The sequence below is a fragment of the Arvicola amphibius genome, chromosome 3, assembly GCF_903992535.2.
Source record: "Arvicola amphibius chromosome 3, mArvAmp1.2, whole genome shotgun sequence".
In the NCBI taxonomy this organism is placed as follows: Eukaryota; Metazoa; Chordata; class Mammalia; order Rodentia; family Cricetidae; genus Arvicola; species Arvicola amphibius.
This window is the reverse complement of record NC_052049.1, coordinates 45,244,822-45,264,941: the sequence shown is the minus strand read 5'-3', so window position 1 is coordinate 45,264,941 and position 20,120 is coordinate 45,244,822. Positions and strand designations below refer to the sequence as shown.

At 46.5% G+C, this 20,120-nt stretch overlaps 1 protein-coding gene across 3 annotated transcripts in view; it reads right to left on the bottom strand.

The window, feature by feature from the left end:
• Positions 1-3,801: 3,801 nt before the first annotated feature.
• Positions 3,802-20,120, bottom strand: part of LOC119809593 (microtubule-associated serine/threonine-protein kinase 4) — a 172,669-nt gene continuing 156,350 nt past the window's right edge. For all 3 annotated transcript variants that reach the window (XM_038322502.1, XM_038322500.1, XM_038322501.1), the window contains 3 exons: positions 14,040-14,176; positions 10,563-10,744; positions 3,802-10,290 (listed from right to left, as the gene is read on the bottom strand). In XM_038322502.1, coding sequence (XP_038178430.1) covers positions 6,392-10,290; positions 10,563-10,744; positions 14,040-14,176 — 4,218 coding nt within the window. In that variant the 3' untranslated portion in view covers positions 3,802-6,391. The remainder of the gene's footprint in view (positions 10,291-10,562; positions 10,745-14,039; positions 14,177-20,120) is intronic.

Genomic DNA, 20,120 nt, shown 5'->3' with positions numbered 1-20,120 from the left:
TGGGCACTCACTCCTCACTCACCCCAAAGAATGATGGATCCTCTGGCAGACTGTCAGGTCCCCTTGCAGGCCAAGCAGCTCTCAGACAAAGGCCTACCTTGCCCCGGGCAGTCAAATGAAGGAGGGGACCTCCCACCGGCCTGGGTGCACTCAATTCCAGGTCCCCAGAGCCCAAACAGGGTGAGCTGTGGGATTTTGTGGCCCCAAAGACGGGAGGATGAGGCAGGGGGAGGGGGGAGGATTCTGGGTGCAAGCTGGGAAGGGACAGGAAGAGAGAGGCGGTATCTGGGGAGAATAACCCCTGCAGGAAGAGCAGGAAGTGTGCTGGTGGCAGGGGGAGTTGTGGAATGTCGGTGGTCCCTCTCAGGGCAGCTGCCGCAGTTCGGGCACTCACTCCTCACTCACCCCAAAGAATCTAAGGTCAATTTTTTTATATGTATATTTCTACTCTTGTTTAAGGTATTATGTTTATGCAGTCCATTTAAAAATGTAATGTATACTTAAGATAAGTGATTTTACTATGTTAAAGTTAAAACCTTGCTTTTTGTTCAGACAGAAAAGGGGAGAGGATGTGGGATACCCCTTTGTATGTTGTTACTATGTTTTATGACCATCGGTTAACAGAGAAGCTCCTTTGGCCTATGGCAGGGTAGAATAGAGCTAGGCAGGGAAAACTAAACAGAATGCAGGAAGAAAAGAAGCAGAGTCAGGCAGATGCTATGTAGCTGTTGAATGAGGATGCCAGAACCTTACTGGTAAGCCACAATCTTGTGGTGATACAGACTAATAGAAATGGATTAATTTAAGGTAGCTAGGAATATGCCTGAGTCATTGGCCAAGCAGTGTTGTACTTAATATAGTTTTGTGTGATTGTTCAGGTCTGGGCAGACAGAAAACTAAAGTATGGTCTCTGCTTACAATGGGGAATTGTCTTTGCTCTTCTACCTTGAGTGTACATTAGAATACCCGAGGACATAGACATGTGGGGCTGGTGATCAGTTGGTGTGGCCAAACAGACAGTAAGTAGCATTTGACTCATTGAAGAACTTATTAAATTTTACAAATTTTCATCTCTACTCAGCTTCCTCAGGCAGAACAGCCAACTTTCCCATGAGGCTCATGTGCCCATTAGAGTTTGACTGTTGGACTGCTAGTATGTTCACTGCCTCTCATGAGTAGGTTAGTGGGATTGTTTGCTTGCTTTTTTTGGAAGTGATTTCTTTTTCTCTTATATTTATCTAAGAACGAGACTCTTACACCCATTCCTATGCCATATCCTATAAAAAATACAATTTATAATTTCTGAAAGCTATTCCCCCATCATCAGAGAGTCACTTAAAACAATGCCTTAGCCTCAGGAAAGGATGTAGTCCCAAGTTTGTTAGAGAAATACTATCACTTCAATTATTTAACTAGAATTAACATTTCAAAATAAAAAAAAATGGAAGCTGTAGAGAAGGTTCAGTGGTTAAGAGCACTGGCTGCTCTTGCTAGAGGACCTGGGTTCAGTTCCCAGTACCCACATGGTAGCTGACATTAGTACAGTTCAAGGGATCTGATACCCATTTCTGGCTGCCATGGGCATCAGGCATGCAAACTGGGCACAAGTGTGTGTATGTACTCATATACATAAAATAAAAATAGATTAAAAATCTCAAATATTAATATGTAGATAACACAGGGAGTTCTATCCCAGTGGTTATATCAGAAAAAAAGCAAGACAGAGGAACAGGAAGCTTGGATCTCACAGATACACATGAAGAAACAGAAAACAGCAAGATAATGCAGTGAATCCCATAGGCTGCCAGGAAAGGCCTTTCTAGTTGGGGTTATGTACGCTGCTACCTTTGGAAGTAATTAAATGATGGAAACTCAGTCCCCAGTATGGCAGCACACTGGTAATACCATCCTTGGAAGAGATTAATGTTCTCTTGGGCTTTGGTTTGTTCTCACAAGAGTGTCTTTTTATACAGAAAAAGAAGCCTGGCCCCCTGAGTCTTTGGCTTCCCATCTTGCTATATAATCTCTCTTTAATTGCTCCTACCACCATGAGAGCCTCTGCCATGAAGCCCTGGCCAGAAGCCGAACAAATGGGACTAGCCAACTTCGGGCTTTTGGCTCCAGAACCTCTTTTTATAAAGTACAAAGCACTAGGAACTTCCTTAAAACAAAAAAGTTCCTAAAAGAGCCTGGCGGTGGTGGCGCACGCCTTTAATCCCAGCACTCAGGAGGCAGAGGCAGGTGGAGCTCTGTGAGTTCGAGGCCAACCTGGGCTACAAGAGCTAGTTCCGGGACAGTCTCCAAAAGCTACAGAAGAAACCCTGTCTCGAAAAACAAAAACAAAACAAAACAAAACAAAAATGTTCCTAAAAGATGCACTAAGAGAGAATGTTTAAGGAGCTGGACTCTGACAATGAAGTTTTTAAATATGTAAAGGCTGTAACATAGTATGTTTCTCTCTCTAGGGACATTGTGAAGAACAGCAGAATGTGGTGGTTTGAATAGCTATGGCCCCATAAGACTCATGTGTTTGAATGCTTGGCCCATAGGGAGTGGCACTATTAGGAGGCACGGCTCTTTATTGGAGGAAGTGTGGCCTTGCTGGAGGATGTGTGTCACTGTGGAAGCCGACTTTGAGGTATTACATGCTCAAGCTAGGCCTAGTATGATACAGTCTCCTCCTGCTGCCTGCAGATTAAGATGTAAGCTCTCAGCTCCTTCTCCAGCACCATGTCTGCCTGCATGCCTCCACGTCTCACCACGATGATAATAGACTAAACCTCTGAGCAGTAAGCCAGCCCCAACTAAATGTTTTCCTTTATAAGAGTTGCTGTGGTCATGGTGTCTCTTCACAGCAACAGAAACCCAAACTAAGACAAAAGGCTAAGATCCAGTAAAATTTAGGGAGCTTATAGAGTCACTTAGAGAGAGACTGTGACAGTCTAAATCAAAGCTGCTCAGAGCAGAAAATGGGTAGGGCCAGCCTCGAATAACAGTTTGTGAAACGGATTGGACAAGTGGGTTTTTTTTTTTTTTGGTTGTTGCTGCTGCTGTTGTTACTGCTTTGGTTCATTTTACCAGAGAGAGAAATAATTTAGGTAGAAACTTCGGATGTGATCAGAAAAAGATGGGGAACACAGCATGGTCTGAGGGAAGAAAGGAACATTAAAGAGAATGGGAATGCATGTGTTTGATTTTTTTGCTCATATGTGTTGACATGGGTATCCATGTCATGTGGTGACTAGGGAAATGAGCATGAAAAAGTCTGTTTTGAACTAAAAGGGAGTCGTTTTGGGGAATACTGGTCATTGCGGGGGGCAATGGTCCATATAAATGATGTTGGGAAGTAGCCTTTGCACATAGCCAAGTGGCACCGGCACCCCTCAAACCAGTGTTGACAGTGTGTGGAAGCTAACCGTGGTAGTGAGTGTGACAGAAGACTGAACGCTATCAAGTGTAGATTCTTCTTTAGGCCAGTAGGGAAGGGAGCCGGGAAAGTGGGTTTCTGAAATTGGGGGTGATGGGTAGAGTGAGATCATAGAACATGAAGGAGTCATGGGAGACAAGACCTCTTTCCTGGCAACGTGGTGAGCATGGGTGTATATAATGGTTGGGGGCAAAACAAAATGGGAATAAGCTGGGGGATTTCCCTTCAAGACCAAACTAATTCTGTGGAGCAAAAAGGAAACAGGCAAACCAATCAACTCACCAAAAGCATTCATAAGGAATCTGAGTGATCGACCATCTGCAGTGTTTGGCATGTATAATGTACAAAGGTGGAAAAAACATAAAACATATCCGTTATCTTTCATGCTAAATTTTTATTCAATGTTATGCAACTGCATAAGTATAAATATTTGTTCAATATACAACAATTATGACATTCATGGGGGGATTTCTTGGAGAAAATAAGACTGCCAACACTTTATTGCACAGATCCTAACAAACCGAAGCTGGTAAATCTACAGCTGGGAGTCCTACCGAGGGGTACATCTCACAACCACATGGAGACTGACCAAAGAGAACACAGGAAAAGTTCTACCAGCTGGCGGGGGAGATTCACAACAACAAACAGGTATCACATGTAAGCAACCTTAAGTACTCTTTACTCATCCAAAATGCAAAAACATATTTGGCAAAATGATAATACACTATACAAAATATACATAAAAATATCCTTTGTAAACAAGCCGCTAGTTGTGCTTAAAAGAAAACTGGACAGTTAGAAAGGAAAGGACTGTAAACCGTGAACTACCTCCTGGACAGACCTGTTCTGATGTCTGAGTAGAGAAGGATTGCGCGATTAGATCTGCCAACCAGATATGCATTATAAGTGTTGAGACCACTTTTGAGACCCATTTGAGTTTTTGTAAAAAATATTTGTTTGTTCTACAGTTTCACAATGTAGTGATGGGGGGGAGGTGATGCGCTGTGTGGGGGCGGGGAGATGGGTGAAGAGGACACTCCTTTTTCCTTTCCTTTTTCATTGCCAAACGGCTTTGCAACAATGGTCAACCAAGCAGTCAGTGATGCCATGCCTTTGTTTCTAGAGTGCTTACAACATTACAAGGTTAGTTACAACCCACAGAGTGTGCTCACATAAATAAGCTTTTGGTGGAAAGATACCAAGACACCCCCAAGGGGGTCCGGTGCTAGATTCAATATTCATTTGTAATTTTTTCCTCTTATAGAACAAAGTCTTGGTATGTATCCCAAGCATCTTATAAAAATGTATCTGCATTGTGCCTTAGTATGTACTTCAGCGAGTGCCATCTTATAGCCCAAAACAAGCCATCAAAAAACCGCGACAACAGAAACAAATCAGAAAAACCTTCAGCACTAAAATGATCTGACAGACTCTACACATTTCATGGTATACAAAATTTAAATAAGGCTTAGCAAAAGTAAAAAGGATGGTCACATTCAAGCACCAAATAGCTCCAGTCTCTTTGTTACAAAATGCTGCTCTTTATTAATACAGTAATTTTTGCATACAAATAAAGAGATCGTGTTATGAAATGTATGGAGCTACTTGATGCGTCAGAAATGAATGTGAAACCCAGGAACTTGCTAAAAACAGCAAGCTTCATCTACAACATAAGGCCCCAGCTATGTATTAAAATGTATCTGATGTCCTGATTATTCTTTAATATATATGCTATGATGCCAAAATCCACCCCACCCCCTTTTCCTCAACAAAAGCAAATTTAAAACCTCTTCCAATGCCTAATGAATATCACCCCACCTAAGTACTAGCAGGTTTGTGTGCAGCCAGTGATTTTCTGTTTCCTAATGCGTATCACTCCACCTAAGTACTAGCGGATTGGTGTGCAGCCAGTGATCTTCCCGTTTCCTCACGGGCAGGGCTGGCGCAGCACCCACCATAACCATGTGCTTCTTGGACTCACAGCATGAAGGCCTGAGGGTAGGGGCTCAGAAAGGATGGGGAGAAGGAAGAAAGCTGACCCACAATATGTTTCTAGTCCCTGTGGGCCCTCAGGTGAAGGTCAGACACAGGACCCAGAGACTTAGTGTGTTTCTAGTCTCTGCATACCCTCAGGTGAAGGTCAGACACAGGACCCAGAGACCCAACAGTGTGTTTCTAGTCTCTGTGTACCCTCAGGTAAAGAGCAGACACAAGACCCAGAGATGAAGACAATTGCCTCTTTGGGCCACTTGGACCTGAAGGTCAAAATGTCCCCTACAAGGGCTGTCAAATAGATACCTGGCTCTACCTGTCCTGGCCACTCACTCCTAGGAGAGGGGTCCAAAAGCAGCAGCTCAGAAAATACAGGTAGCCAGATTCAGTATGATCAGAGATCCTGGTTAAATATACACACAAAAACTCACCATCTACTGTATTTAGGGCTTCCTTTCATCTTTAACTCTACTTATACAAATGGAGCTTTGAACTATCCTCAAACCACAGACCAAAACACATAGGTGGATGTGTACATACGCGAGCATGGATAGGATTCTATTTTCACACACACCTAGCTCTGACCACTTTGCTTCATTACCGCGCGATGGTTAAGTGGTAAAAGACGTATCTTCACCCAGAAAAGCTTCGGTCAACAAGGCGGTCAGCAGCGAGGTATACTCTCTACATCCCAAACCAAACACATTGCTAGGTATGTACAGAGAGACTTCCTCACCAGCACACGGCTGGAGAGGCAGGTTTTGTACAAACACTATCTGGCAACAGTTTTACCGGTTACGACTGGGAAGGCATCTGGAAGAAAGTTCCCTTTTTCTCTGTCTCTCCTCCTCTGTGAGCCCAGAGCTCTGCTTGGAGGACATTCCCATACAATGCTGGTTTGTAAGGTGGCAACGACCCAGTTACATAGATGCTCTGGCGGGGTCTCACAGCCCTGTAACCAAGGGCCCCGTGTTAGGAGGCCTTTTTGTGAGGACTGCTACGCAAGCTCTCCTTGCCCCTCCTCTGCCGCACCACGTAGTCCTTCTCCGAGGAAAGCGCGAGGGAGCGATCTGTGCTTTGGGCTGGGGGTGCTCTGGTCACCTCCCTGCCCACATTCTGTTTCCTGGCTGGGGGAGGTTGGGTAAGCTCTCTCCCTCTGAGTTCCCCTGTGGCAGCAGTTACTGACAGTGCCCTGTCCCGGTGGCCGGCTGTGCTGGGCATCTGTGGGTCTGGGAGGTGTGAATCCAGGGTGGAGTTGGAAAGGCGGAAGGAGGGCAGAGAGTCACTCTTTGTCATTTGGTTTCGGCCATCTCCCCCAGACTGGGATTTCCTATGGTCCCTGTTGCTGGGGGCTGAGGATTCTGAGGTACCCATGATAGCCTTGGCAGATGAGGGGCTGCTGGTGGCTGCAGTGACCTCTCGTGCTGCAGGCTGGGCCTCGGGAAAGCTGGCTGAATAACTCAGAGATTTCTCTGGGGGACCAGCTGAGCGGAGCGAACTCTGTGCAGTGGCAGAGGGTGACCGTTTCATACCACTGGTCTTGCCGGTTTCAGCCAGTGGCTTCTGAGGACCAGGCCCTTTCCCCTTGGCCTCTGAGAAGCCCTTCCCCATGCCCATGGCTGGCCTCTCTGGGCCTTTGAGTCGGCTCTCACCATGGTGGGGAGAAGGGCTGGCCTCCAGCTTGTAGCCCTCTGGGGTTGGAACATAAAGTGCCTCTGTCCCTTTCTTCCCTTCCAACTTCCTGTCCCCAGGGGAAGCCTGCTGACTTGGGCTTTTGTCTGTCTGTCTGCACAGAGTAGGGCAGTCTTTCACAGTGGATGGTTTGGGATGCTTTGGAGACAGGCTTTGCTTTTCACCAGCAGTGAGAAGTTTCTGGTCCACTGCTTCACTGAAGGCTGGATGTCCTTGTCGGGGAGGATGCTTCTCCTGCATCTCCTGGGGACAGCCTCCATTGGTGGTTTTCAGTTTAGCATCTAGAGGACTCTCTTCAGTGTGGAGTGTGATAGTGACCCTACCTTCTCCCTGCCCAAACACATCGATCGCTTTGCCCTGGGTGGTCAGGATGGCAGGGAACATGTCCAGGGGACCCTTGCTTCCACCCTTCCCCTCTCTGCTGGAGCCACCGAGGGGTTGAGTGGCAGGCTCTTTGCCTTTTGCAGATGCGGCACTCAGTTTCTGTGAGGAGAGGGACCTGTCTGGGTGCTTAGACTTTGAAGGGCTGGGGTCAGGGCTAGGCCGGGACTTATGGCTACTACAGTCACTGTGCCCAGCACTGGGGGTGGCAGTGGTGGCAGTAGCGGTGGCAGTAGCAGATCGGGGAGTGTCTTGGAGGCTGGTGCTTGGCTCTGCGGCAGCAGATTTGGTCCCCAGCTCCTTGGTAAGAGTGTGGTTTGGTGAAGTGCAATGCTGCCAAGCTGCTGGGTTGGACAGCTCTTTGGTGGTCAGGGGCTGTTGAGGGCCGCTGCCTCCATGCCTCTGCAGGGCCTGCTCCTTCCTGCTGGGCTCTCTGGGAGTCTGTTTCTGCAAAGAGGGGGTGGTGGAGGGCTTTTCGCTCTTCTCGTTCTCAATTCCTGGTGACTGAGGAGGGTGCCTGGTAGCAGGGACTTCAGGCTTGGCTTCTGTGCCTTTTCTTGCCCTGCCCACCTCCTTCTCACACAGAAGCCCGGCTGAGTACAAGGAGTCCTCCCTGGCCAGGGACTTCACCTCATCATGGCCATCTCTGGAGCTTGTTTTTGCACATGCCCGTGTTTTCTCTGTAGTCTGGGTCTGCATGCAGAAATCGGGATGGGTCCATCCCCCAGGAGGGAGGCTCTTGGAATTGTCACTGCCTTTACTCATCTCTGCAGGACACAGCTTCACACAGGGCTCTCTGTATACATCATCCTTTACGGCAGAGCACTGACTTTTCACCTTCTCCGCTGCTTCCTTTGGACCCGGTTTCTCCTTGGAAGGGGTCACTTCTGGTAGCAGCGGGGCACGTATACCCAGCCTGGCTGGGTCAGCATTGTGCAGGGTCTGCCCTGGGTCAGGAACACTGGCACGGTCTTGGTGTTTGGTAGGACCACCATCTTTCTGCTGGAGGTGGCTCTCAGGGACAGTTGCTGTGCTCCTGGCAGCAGGATGAGTAACCTTCCTGTCCTGCTTTGACTTTGATTCTAGCCCAAGAGTTGCTAGTGAATCCTGGAGTCCCCGGCTTGGGGGCAGGAACCGAGGCTCCAGCAGGTAAGATTTATTCACCTTTAAGCTGACAGAGGAAGGCTCCCTCAGGCTGGTGGCGTTACTCTTTTTCCCGCTGCTACTGGGAAGAGCTGGTGACCCCGAGGATCCCACGCTGACACTGGGATGGGCTGGGCTGGGGCTCTGTGCAGGCTCCGGGGAAGGCAGCTCTGTTTTGGAAGCATGAGGTCCAGACAGGAGAGCAATGTCCAGGGTACCCTCAATTGGCTTCAGGCATGAAACCGACCTGCCCTCCAGCTTATACTCGGAGGGGCTCTTCCTTGCGGGGGATTCGGGAGCCACAAAACCTTGTTTCTCACCTCCATTTTCTACCCGGCCAGCTAAGGCCTTGAGAGGAACAAAGGAAACGGCGTTCATCTGAGATGTGTGGGTACTGTTGATGAATGCCCGGCTCTCAGAGGATGGCATGGTCTCCTGCTGCCCAGCCATGGGCCGTACAGGGTTCCCTGGCAGGCATTCATGGGTGCTAGATGTCATCTTGGGTTTCAGGATGGCACAGTGACTATCATCTTTGTCGTCCAGTGACATTTTCTTTCGGAGGTAATCAATATTGGCCAGCTTGCTGTCCAGCTTCTCGTTTCGAAGGAGCTCTTTGGCCTGGGAGGCCTTCTCTATGTAGTCACCCTTTCCAGAAGTGGGTCTGTCAGGGGTGTGACACATACTCTCCTGGAGGATGCTAGAAGCCGAGGCCCGCTTAAAGTCACTTAGAGATTGGCCATGCTCCCCAGGTGCCAGGCTGCATGCTGCCCCATCCGAGGCCACCCCTTCGATGGCCCGCACGCTGGCCTGCTTGTGAAGAGTGTCCTTCAGCAGGCTGCCCACACAAGGAGACTCTGCTGCTGTGTTCTCAAAGTGACCTGACCTTTCCAGCCCCTTAGGGTACACTTTCTTCTCTCTCTCCTCCAGCCTGAAGAGAGCATAGCTTTCTGAGTCACCACCAAGGCTGTGAGGTTTCTGGTGGGATTCATGTTTCTCCTCTGGTTTCTTCACTATGACCTTGGCTTTTAGCTTCTCCCGGTCCAGGTCATCCACAGACTCTTGCCTGCCCAGCTTCCGGGACACAGGCCGCTTCAGACAGCCTTGCTCGACTGGCCTGGCCCGACTGAGGGAAGGCGCATCGCACACGTTCTCCTCCAGGCTCTGCAGCGTCACCTCCCGCTGGCACTGCTCCCTCTGCACCTCCTCCTGCGTCACCTCCAGGCTGTGCTTGCGGGAGCACAGGTGCTTCTTGTCACTGCCATAGGAGGGTGACAACTTCTCCTCAGACTGTACCCGCTTCAGCAGTGGGGAGCGGGGCGGCTCTGCACTCTTGGGCCTCACGATGTGCCTGACGATGGTGGGGGGAGAGTGCATCTTGCTGGGAAAGGCCTGAGTGATCTTGGCATTGCCCAGCGTGTGTCCCAGCAGTGGAGAAGGTGACCGCTGAGGGGAGGTAGGCTGGGGAGTGGGAGAGGGTGTCCTGGCCAGGGGGGAGAGCGGGATGCTGCCCGCTGACTTTCGCCTTCCAGAGCGGTATCGCTGCCCACTGAGTTTGGGGGCCAGGCCGTGGAGGGTACTGGGCCGGATGTGCCCTGAGCCTGCCGGAGAATTGGGGGCACTTGAACTTGGTGAGCTGCTCTGGGAGGAGTTGGTACCTGGGGGTGGAAAACATAGGATTGTGAGCAACCAGGTGTCTTTCCTTTTCTTCCTACACTTCTGCCTCAGAAGTTCAGGGAAGGCTTCTCACCTAAGCCTCCCCAGAGTCCTCCTACCCGCTCTATTCCAATAGTCAGAATGGTCCCCCATCGTGTACGCTCTGAATGCTGTCTGTCACGTGCCAATTCGGCCTGTTTCCTCATCCTTGCCTGGTTTAATGCCTTCCAAGACCTTTCCACTCTCTCGGGCCGTCTAGGTTGGATGGACTCACCTGACGGGAAATCAGGGGTAGAGCGGTAGCTGGGTGTTGGGGACCGTGGAGACAAGCTGTGGGTGGGGGATCCCGGGAGGCTCTCTCCAGATGACAGGGATCTGTTCAAGCAGGAGAAACTTCGGCTGGTGTGGAGCAAAGGAGAAGGCTGCTTGGCTAGCTTCTTGAAGAGCGATCTCCTCCTGAGTGGAGACAGGAGCACGTGGTCAGAACCTACTCTCCACAGCAATCGTCACGATGGTCACAGTGGTCACACCGCTGCCACACAGAGACATGACAGCTGACCTACAAACCGGCAGCACGCCACCTCTGTGCTGACAGCTTCCTTACGGCTTAGGATCGCTTCATGCCAAACAGCAAGAAGCAGTAGGGCAAGAAAGTTATACAGTATTAAAACCCTTCACCTGTGAGTACATTCATGCCTTGTCTATATTGGCATGACTTAAGCAAGATGAGTTTGCTTCCTATGGCTGTTGTCTTGGTTAGAGGCTTACATTCAGGTGGGAGGTTTTGGGGCAGAGGTTTTTGTTTGTGAAGGACTGTTTGCTGTGCTTGTTCCACTGTGGGCTTGTAAATATGCCCGACATAATGTCTGCTGTGTCTTTACATGGAAAGCAGGGAACGAGGTGAAGCCGAGGCCTGGCATATCAGTGGGAAACAGATGCAAAGGAGCATTCAGCGTGAAAAGGGGTCAGTATAGAAAAGTGTACAAATGCACAGCTCCTCAGTGCAGTAACCGTCCACAGCTCTTTCACCAAAGAGGCCCAGGACAGCCATGGTAGTTGTCATAATGCTAACCATTAAAATATTTTTTCTAAATAACCTGAAGGAAATGAAAATACAAAGTACACCCCCCCCCAAAAAAAAACCCAGAGTAATCCTAGATCTTGTCTAAGAGGAAAATAAATGTATTTGGGATAAAATGACATATGAGGGCCTAGGGAGATGGCTCAGCAGTTAAGAGCAGTGGTTGCTCTTCCAGAGGACCCAGGGTTGAGTCTCAGCACCCACACGATGGGTCATGACCATCTCTAACTTCAGTTCCAGGGAACCTGACACCTCCTGGCCAGCACATGGTGCATAGACACACATGCAAGCAAAACACCCACACACATAAAAAGAAGTCAGGGAGCTCTATAAACTTGTGAAGAAGCACCCCACTTTCTTCTGACTCCAGAATGACCACTTTCTACTCCTACCTGTTTAGTGTTATCTTTTCATAGCGTTATATAACTCTCTGTAGTGTATAGTATATAACTCTCTATAGCATATATATATAACTCTTTGTAGCGTATATATCTCTCCATAGCGTATATAATTCTCCGTAACACATATATCTCTCCATAGCGTATATAACTCTCTGAAATGTATATATATCCCATCATAGCATATATAACTCTCTGTAGCATATGTATCTCTCTGTAGTGTATATATCCCTCCATAGCGTATATAACTCTCTGTAGTGTATGTATCTCTCCATAGCGTATATAACTCTTTGTAGTGTATATATCTCTTCATGGAGTATATAACTGTCTATAGCATATTTAATTCTCTGTAGTGTAAATAACTCTCTGTAGTATAAATGACTATAGTGTATATAACTATAAATCATGTGTTTACATGGTTATTTTAGTTTTTCTAGGCTAGACTTGGGGCTTATCTGTTGATATGCAACCATGAAAACTGAGAAGCTGAGTTAGAAAGTGTAGGCCTGCAATCCCAGTGCATTGAAAGGCTGAGGCAGGAGGATCTCAAGTTCAAGACCTGTCTAGGCTACAAAGTGAGTATCAACAAAGCTACCAAGTGAACACTGAGACTTTGTCTCAAAACAAAACAACGAGAAAGGGCAGGAGAAAGTCCAGGATGTTGCTCAGTGGTAGAACACTTGCTTATGTGCATGAAGTCTAGGCCCAATCCCCAATGCTTAAACAAAAGACCCCCAAAACATCACCATAAAACTCGAGTTAAACTTAGAAAGTCACTTTCTACCTTCTGACACCATATATTGTTTCTCTCCTACTGGTCCTAAGATATCTAAAGCAGAAATATCCCAACCCCCAAGTTGATGACTTAAATGACTCTTGCCCCATTTGTTCTCTGCCTCAGCTGGGCTCTATATTGTTTTCTTACATACATAACTGTTTTGACTGAAGCTAATAAAACACTATTATTATATCACTTCTCTTACAATTCTATCCAAAAGTCTTAGCATGAGACTCCCAGGTTCAAGTGAACACAGGAACATGACTACGGCAGCTCAAAGGAACCATACCAGACTGGAAAGAACCGCACATGCTTTAGTAGGTACGGAGAACGTCCCATGGTTCCCTGTCTGCCACTGGGCGTTACCTCATTAGACCTCAGTTAGACAAAGTGTTATTATTTCCAGACTTATTTGAAAGGTTTAAAGATGCAGTTATGTTGTGATATATGACATTAAAAGATCTTCTTCATCACTCATAAGACATTTAAACTGCAGATTTCATGTGGAAAATTGCCTGTTAGTCAAGTGTATCAAAAACTAGCTCTCATGAAATGTCTAAAGACGTAATGACCAAACAAAGGGGAATGAAAATCCAGCAGAGCTGGTGAGATGGCTCAGCAGGTAGAGGTGCTACCACACAGTCGTAACCACATGACCTCCTGCGGCCAACCTTTTGAGTCTATGATGGAAGAAAAGAACTGGCTCCCAAAACGTGCCATCTGATGCACTGTGCTATGTGTGTACCTATGTATATGAACATAAGACAATAAGATATATTTAAAACCAGTTGATTTTCAACTTAACTACACCTAGAACTTAAACCCCAAAATAGAGGGTACAACTGTGAGGGATTTTTAAAAAATTTTTTGCTTAATTTAAATCCATTTCTAATCTGGATCTTTGAGTTAGGAAAATAGGCCTTTAATCTGGGCCACACCTTCTGCTGGAAGCCTATAGAATATGGAAGAAGGAAGTGTTTGCTCTGTGCCTGCTTGCTCTCATCTTCCTAGCAAGTCCATTCCTTCACTGGTATTAGAGCCCAGTTCTTTGGGATTCCAGCATAAACTAAAGACCAGGTGACACATCCAGCCTTATAGCCTGAACAACCACTGGAGTCTTGGACTTCACAGCCAGCCATTATTGGATTCACTGAACTGCAGCCTTTAAGACATTCTAAAAAAAAAAAAAACCCTTTCTAAGCACAGAGAGGTTCATTCTGTAGGTTGCGTAATCCTGGGTTCTAGAGAACACTTAATACAACCAGGAAAGGACTATTCATGGTGTCTGTACATGCTAAAGAACAATAGCAATCTTTTCACAGTGAGAGCCAGTAACTCTTTCTGCTATACATGTAATGCATTGAACTTTAAGGTCTACTATGAACTGTGGTATAACATTTCTCATAGAGAAATGCACCTTTCTCATATATACTTGATAAGGAATGCATTTTATCCAATGGCTATCAACCTTTCAAGAAGGCTGACCCAACCTACCTTTCTAGACTTTCCTTCTTCTTAGACTTCTTGCTCCTTCTCACCATTCGGCTCTTGTAACTGTTCCTTCTGGCAGGTCCTGTTTTGATTGATGTGTTTTCAAATGGGGTAGTGGTGATTGACACCTTATTCCCACTCTATAAAGGAGATGAGGTGGTGTTAAAAAGATGCTCTGTGAAGAAGTAAGATCAGAACTAAGAGATTCAAAGACAAGTAACAAAGGAGACACGTCGTGGAAGGGGGCTAAACGACGGCACAGTCAACCAAGTCCTGACAACCCAGATGGGTGGCAGGCAAAGTAGCACGTCCCTTTAGTGAGTGTGCTGTGGGTGGGAGTCCACACATTCCACACATTCCACACATTTGAGTCAAAGCCAAGTTCCAAATATTAGCAGGATGCTTGCCCTACAAAGGCTTCTCATACACTCTACTAGCTACCAGAAGAACCCGCCATCTTCTAGAGCTCAGCAGGGGAGTAAATGAGAGTTTGCAAAGCTTTTAACACTGAGTGTGACACATGGAAAGGGCTCTATAAATAACAGCCATCTTCATCCATATGCATTAAATATAAATGTGCCCAGGAGCTGTCTGGTCTTGCTTGATATATTTCCTTTCTTTCTCCGTTTCATGTTTTTCTTTGACCTAGAAACCACAGGGCGACAAAACCGAATGAGACTCTTATTTGTAATGATGTTAGAAGGTTCCTTTCTTATTGTCATAAAACCTGTCAGCTTGCAGAGCCGGGAAGTATGTGTCAGCCCTGGGGAAAGCTCTCTTTAACCAGGTTAGGCACAGTGACATAATTCCTGGTGGGTTTCTGGGTCCTTTCACTTCATCTTGGGATGGGGCTTGCTAGGCAGGCTCTAGTGATGAAGGTGAACATGGAGTCAGCGGCTAGGCACAGGGGTGCCAGGTCGGGTGGGCAGACACTCTGGCTCCTACAATTGCTCCATGAATGTCGTAACAGCCAGGGGATAAATGCATCATTTCAAAGTCAGAGGTGGCTCTGATAAACTGCAAAGGACAAGCGGTCCAAGAACAAGGGCTTTGAAAAAGGTCCTAGCTAGAAAAACCCCCGGATGCTAAGTTCTAAGCCATACCAAAGCACGGGAAGACAAGTGATGTGGAAATAGGAGCATGGGAAAGCAAATCTCTGCTTCACCGAAAATCCACGATCTTTCCCCTTGATTGGGAAATAGCCCATGCCATCATAAGAAGAAAATGGTAGAGCAAAATTAAAAGGAAGAAAAAAAAATCACTGCAATTTCCATTCAGCTACCACTTGTAATACTTCAATCTATTTCCTGCTGGGTTTTAATTGTTTTTGAGGAGGAAGTGTGAAAATCGGACCCAGGGCCTCCGTGCATGCCGAGTAAGAACTCTGCCATTAAACTACAAAGCAACACCATTCCAGGCCCATACTAGTCTTTCTTGGGGCATGTATAAATATATGCACATTTTACAAGCTAATGTAAGATTTGGAACTTTCCATTTTCCATTCACAGGTATGATAACCCATCATTAAATGTTCTCGAAAGGCATGTCAGTATTGGTTACCTACTAATATCTCCCATTGTTACTCTTTCCTGGTTTTTAGTTCGATGACTTGATGGTCCATTAGTTATTTATATTCCCTTAGGACAGTGGTTCTCAACCTTTCTAATGCTGTAACCCTTTAATACAGTTCCTCACGTTGTGGTGACCCCCAACCATAATTTTTTCCACTGCTACTTGATAACTGTAACTTTGCGACTGTCATGAATCATAATGGAAGCATCTGATATGTGACACTGTGAAAGGCCAGCTGACCCTGGGAATGGCCACCCACAGGTGAGAACTCCTGCTTTACAGACAGCTTTGTTCAAGTTTTATCTCTAGTTTAGCACTGAAAAGACGGTGTTTTATTATTGCCTTCATAGTTCTAATCTCACACCTAATAGATTTGCAGAAAACATTTTAGGCAGATGGAGTTTGAATTCCTACAGGATAAGTTATATGCCTTACATGCAAAGGCACAACTTTTAAAAGTTTATATTTACTTTAATGGTAGAGATTGACCTTGTGGTTTTTCAGTGGAAAATTCTCCACTGAAGACTTTTGGAAGAAAGTCTTCATAAACTGAATGGACCTATGATGACATCGCTTTCTTCCCATGATGGATGAAAGGGGCAGCAAAGCAGCTTGGGTGCATCTCTCCATGGTGTTATGATCACCAGGACTGTCTTACCCCATGAGCCACTGGGCCTGTATTCAAGTGCATTTCAGCAGAGTCTTACACTGTAGTGCAGCCTAGCCCAGAATTCAGAGTGTAGCCCAAGTTGGCCTTAAACTTGTGGTAGTCTTTCCTCTTCAGCCTCCAGGGGGCTGGGGCCTTTATATCTATGTAAGAGGCAAACAATGCCACCTGGTGCTTTAAAAACACAATTTAGTTTTAAAGCCACTTCCACATATAATCTTTGCTTTTATAACCAAGATCTAAGGGTCACATGAGGTGCGGACTGTCATCCTTGGTTCACAGATAATGACAAGAGTTACTCTTAGAGTCATAGTGGTAAGCGGGACAGTCAAGGCCTGGCCACTCTGTCCCTCATCCCCCAGTGCTCCTCCTTCCCACCCTGCTCCATGTGGGCAGCAGGTGCTTGGTCCGGCTCTACCTCTCCAGTGCGTGGGCATAGAACAGGGCCTGTGTTCATCACAGTGGTGGTCAGCAGAAGTCACATGACATGTGGGACATGCTTAGAGTATGGATCACTGAGAAACGGAGGCATAGGCATGGTAAAATAGTAGAAGATAAATATAGTACAAATCGTGAATGTTTCTCATTAAAAAACAGAGAGGAGCAGGGTTTGCTGACTCAGCACGCTGCAAGGCTCTGAGTAAATGCCTCCTTCGACAAAAACTAGACCTACGTCTTTTTCCACATACGACTTTTCAAAAAGCAGTTCATTTGGCTGATGTGATGCAAAGACAGCCCCTCTAGTAAGAAATTCACAAGATGCAACCTGCAAATATTAGTCAAACATCAGGAGGCATGGTAAAAGTAAAACAGATCGGGTGCGATTTGTGAAGCCTGCCACCTGGTGGATCCACCTAGTCACAGCAGGCGCTCTCTGAGCCATAGTAACTTTATGAAGAGAGACCTCTTAAAGAGGCAGTGAACTCTGTTTAAAAAACAATAGCCAAAGCAACAAAGCAGGCCGACTGCTATATGTCCAGTTTATTCACTGTTGCTTGAAACTGCTTATGTGATTCATGCACAGTGGGGAAGAAATGATTTGAAGCTGGCTGAACTGAGTACAAGAGCTGAAGTCAGGTTAGCAAGGTCTCAATCTGCCTTGGTCAGTTTAGTAGTTGGCCTTAGGAGGAAGTTCACAGAGGACCTCTGTTTCTGTCTAATGGTCTCGGTAAGGCTCAGCTGGGGGACAGGATCTTCCTGCGTCCTTTGGGGGCCCTGCTTCTCCTCCTCCATCCTAGCCCCAGCCTGCTTGCATATCTTACCCCTAAGTGAGCCAAGACCTCAACCCACTAGGTTCACTGTGTACTTCGTAAGACTCGAGACCCACCCACCCACTTCACATCTGTACTTCTACTCACACAGCCTGGACTATCCCGAGTCTACTTGTTCGTGCACGAAATTTCTGGCCATCTCTCAAGGCCTGCACAGATTAACCCCCAGTTCTCACGTGCTTTTTCGGTGCGTGCTGGTAGAGAGCCATCTTTCTTTCTTCTGAGCTTCTGCCATGTTTACAGTCTGTTCCTTATGCTTAGTACTGTGATTAAAGCCTGTGGTTGCCACTGCTTCCTGCTGTGGGCATCAGACTATAAGGTACTGGTAATTAGATGCGTGTTTTGGAGCGGTGTGCAGTAGGCATTGAAAACACAGCCTCTGAGTCACACTGCCTGGTGAGAAACCATCCTCCAAGCAGATGGTGGTGGCTGCCGTGTTCATGTCTCTCTACTTCAGTTTTTGCGTCTGGAAAATGGGGACACTTCTACTTATAGCACCTACCTCAGGGAATAACTGAGGGTTACGTGAGTTTGTGGAAAACATAGCAGAGCCTGGTGGGTGCCAAGTACTCTTGCTTCATTAGCTGTATACGTGTGATTTGTTAATGTTGTGTGTGTGTGCGTGTGTGTCTGGTATAACCATGTGAGGTCAGAAAACAAACATGGACGGCTTTTCTCAGGTTCTGTCTACCTTGCTTTTTGAAGCAAGATCTAGAAATTCACTAAAGCAGGCTAACCTGGCTGGCCGGCAAAACCAGAGATCTCCCTGTCTTTGCTTTCCCCAGTGGTGTATTACAAGTGTCACTGCACCCAGATGTTTCCCCCTATGGCTCTAGATAAATGGTTCTCAACTTGTGGGCTGTGACCCATTTGGGGGTCGCGTATCAGATATTTACTTAAGATTCCTAACAGTAGAAATATTTAGAGTTATGAAGTAGCAACAAAACAACCTTACGATTGGAAGGTTACAGTCCTAGGGAAGGTTGAGAACCACTGTTCTATAGACCAAACTCAAGTCCCCATGCCTGCAAGGAAAGTACTTTATTAACTGAACTATAACCCCAGCTTCCTATTAGCTGGTTTTCTGTGTTGTTTTTGTTTTTACATGATGGTCTCAGTATTTAGCCCAAAGCTCTGGCTATATCAGCATCTTAACAGATATGGGAGGATGACAGTCATGCCATTTGGTTGTTCCTACTCCATAGAGAAGCTCCTCAGAGCTCCTTGAAAGGAAGTTACTGAACTGAGTGCTGGTGGGGTTTAGAGATTCTCTGATGCATCAGGCATTGAAACAATTCAATCTGGACAACTGGAAAGTTTCCCAGTTGCAGAGGGTAAGCCTGACATGTGCTCACTTGAGTAAGGACTGTAACTAGGACAATACTGTCTCCATCTATGACTGAAGGGTAAAGAAAGACCATGCAGATCTTTTGGAAAGATTGATGCTGTCCTGTAATCGAGTTCTGGAAGGGAAGGTATGAGGGGATTGAAAGGTGGCCATGATCAGCCACTCATCCTATTCCATGAGTCTACTCTGCCGACTGCTATCTGACCAGCCTTCCTGTACATATAAGCCAGAGCTGCCATTGTAGGTCTCTGCTGAAGCTGTAGGGGAGAATGAGACCAAACGTGGAGCGGTGGAAAGCCGAGAATGTTCTCAGTGTTCTCCATGCAACATAGTTCATGGGATTCTACACAACCAGACAAGAGATCATTCCACTGTTTCCTAAAGATGCCACTAGGTGCTGTAAATACTAAGTAGAAAAGATCATGGAAACGACAGTCGGGAACTAAACAGAGCTGCCACCCTGATGTGAAGCCAGCCACAGCGCGTACAAGAACACTGCCGAGGCTAGTCGCTTCACGCTCTTTGCTCACCAACTGCTGGTTAAACTTGGAAGAAAGCTGCATGATTACACACTTCACTGGGACGATAATTAAATCCCTTGCATCCTCTTTGTTCTATTACATAGTAACTGCTCTTGAGTGCTTCTTTCATGACCAGAGGCAGAATCTACTGCCTGGGTGGGCGACAGAGAATACTGTAGCTTCGGAGGGTGCCAGGGCATGGTACGCTCCACCGTGCTTGCACTCTTCCCGTGGCCTGCGGTTGACTATACCCAGTGATGGAGTGCTGAGTTGTAGACGGTGACCACAGACACTAGGTGAGGTAAAATTTCACAGAAGGGACAGCTGATTCTCTAAAGAGATTTCCAAAAACCTTTGGGGAGGGGACTGGACATCCAATTTCACAGAAGCAAGAAAATTATTTGGAAATCCAGAATCACATTAAGATTTAAAATAAATTCAGCTTTTTTTCTTCTTCCATAAATATCTGTATGCTGTGAAATAAACGCAGGCTGAGGTAGGAGCTATTTTGCACATAGCATACAACTGTTATGAAGAATGCAAGATATATATTATATATATGTACATTATGTTACTATATTACTATGCTTAATATTTTTCTTATCAATTTGACAAAAACTAGGGTAAGCTAAGAAAAGGAACCCTCAACTGAGAAAATGCCCCCATCAGATTGGCCTGTGGGAGATGTTCTTGATTACTGATTGA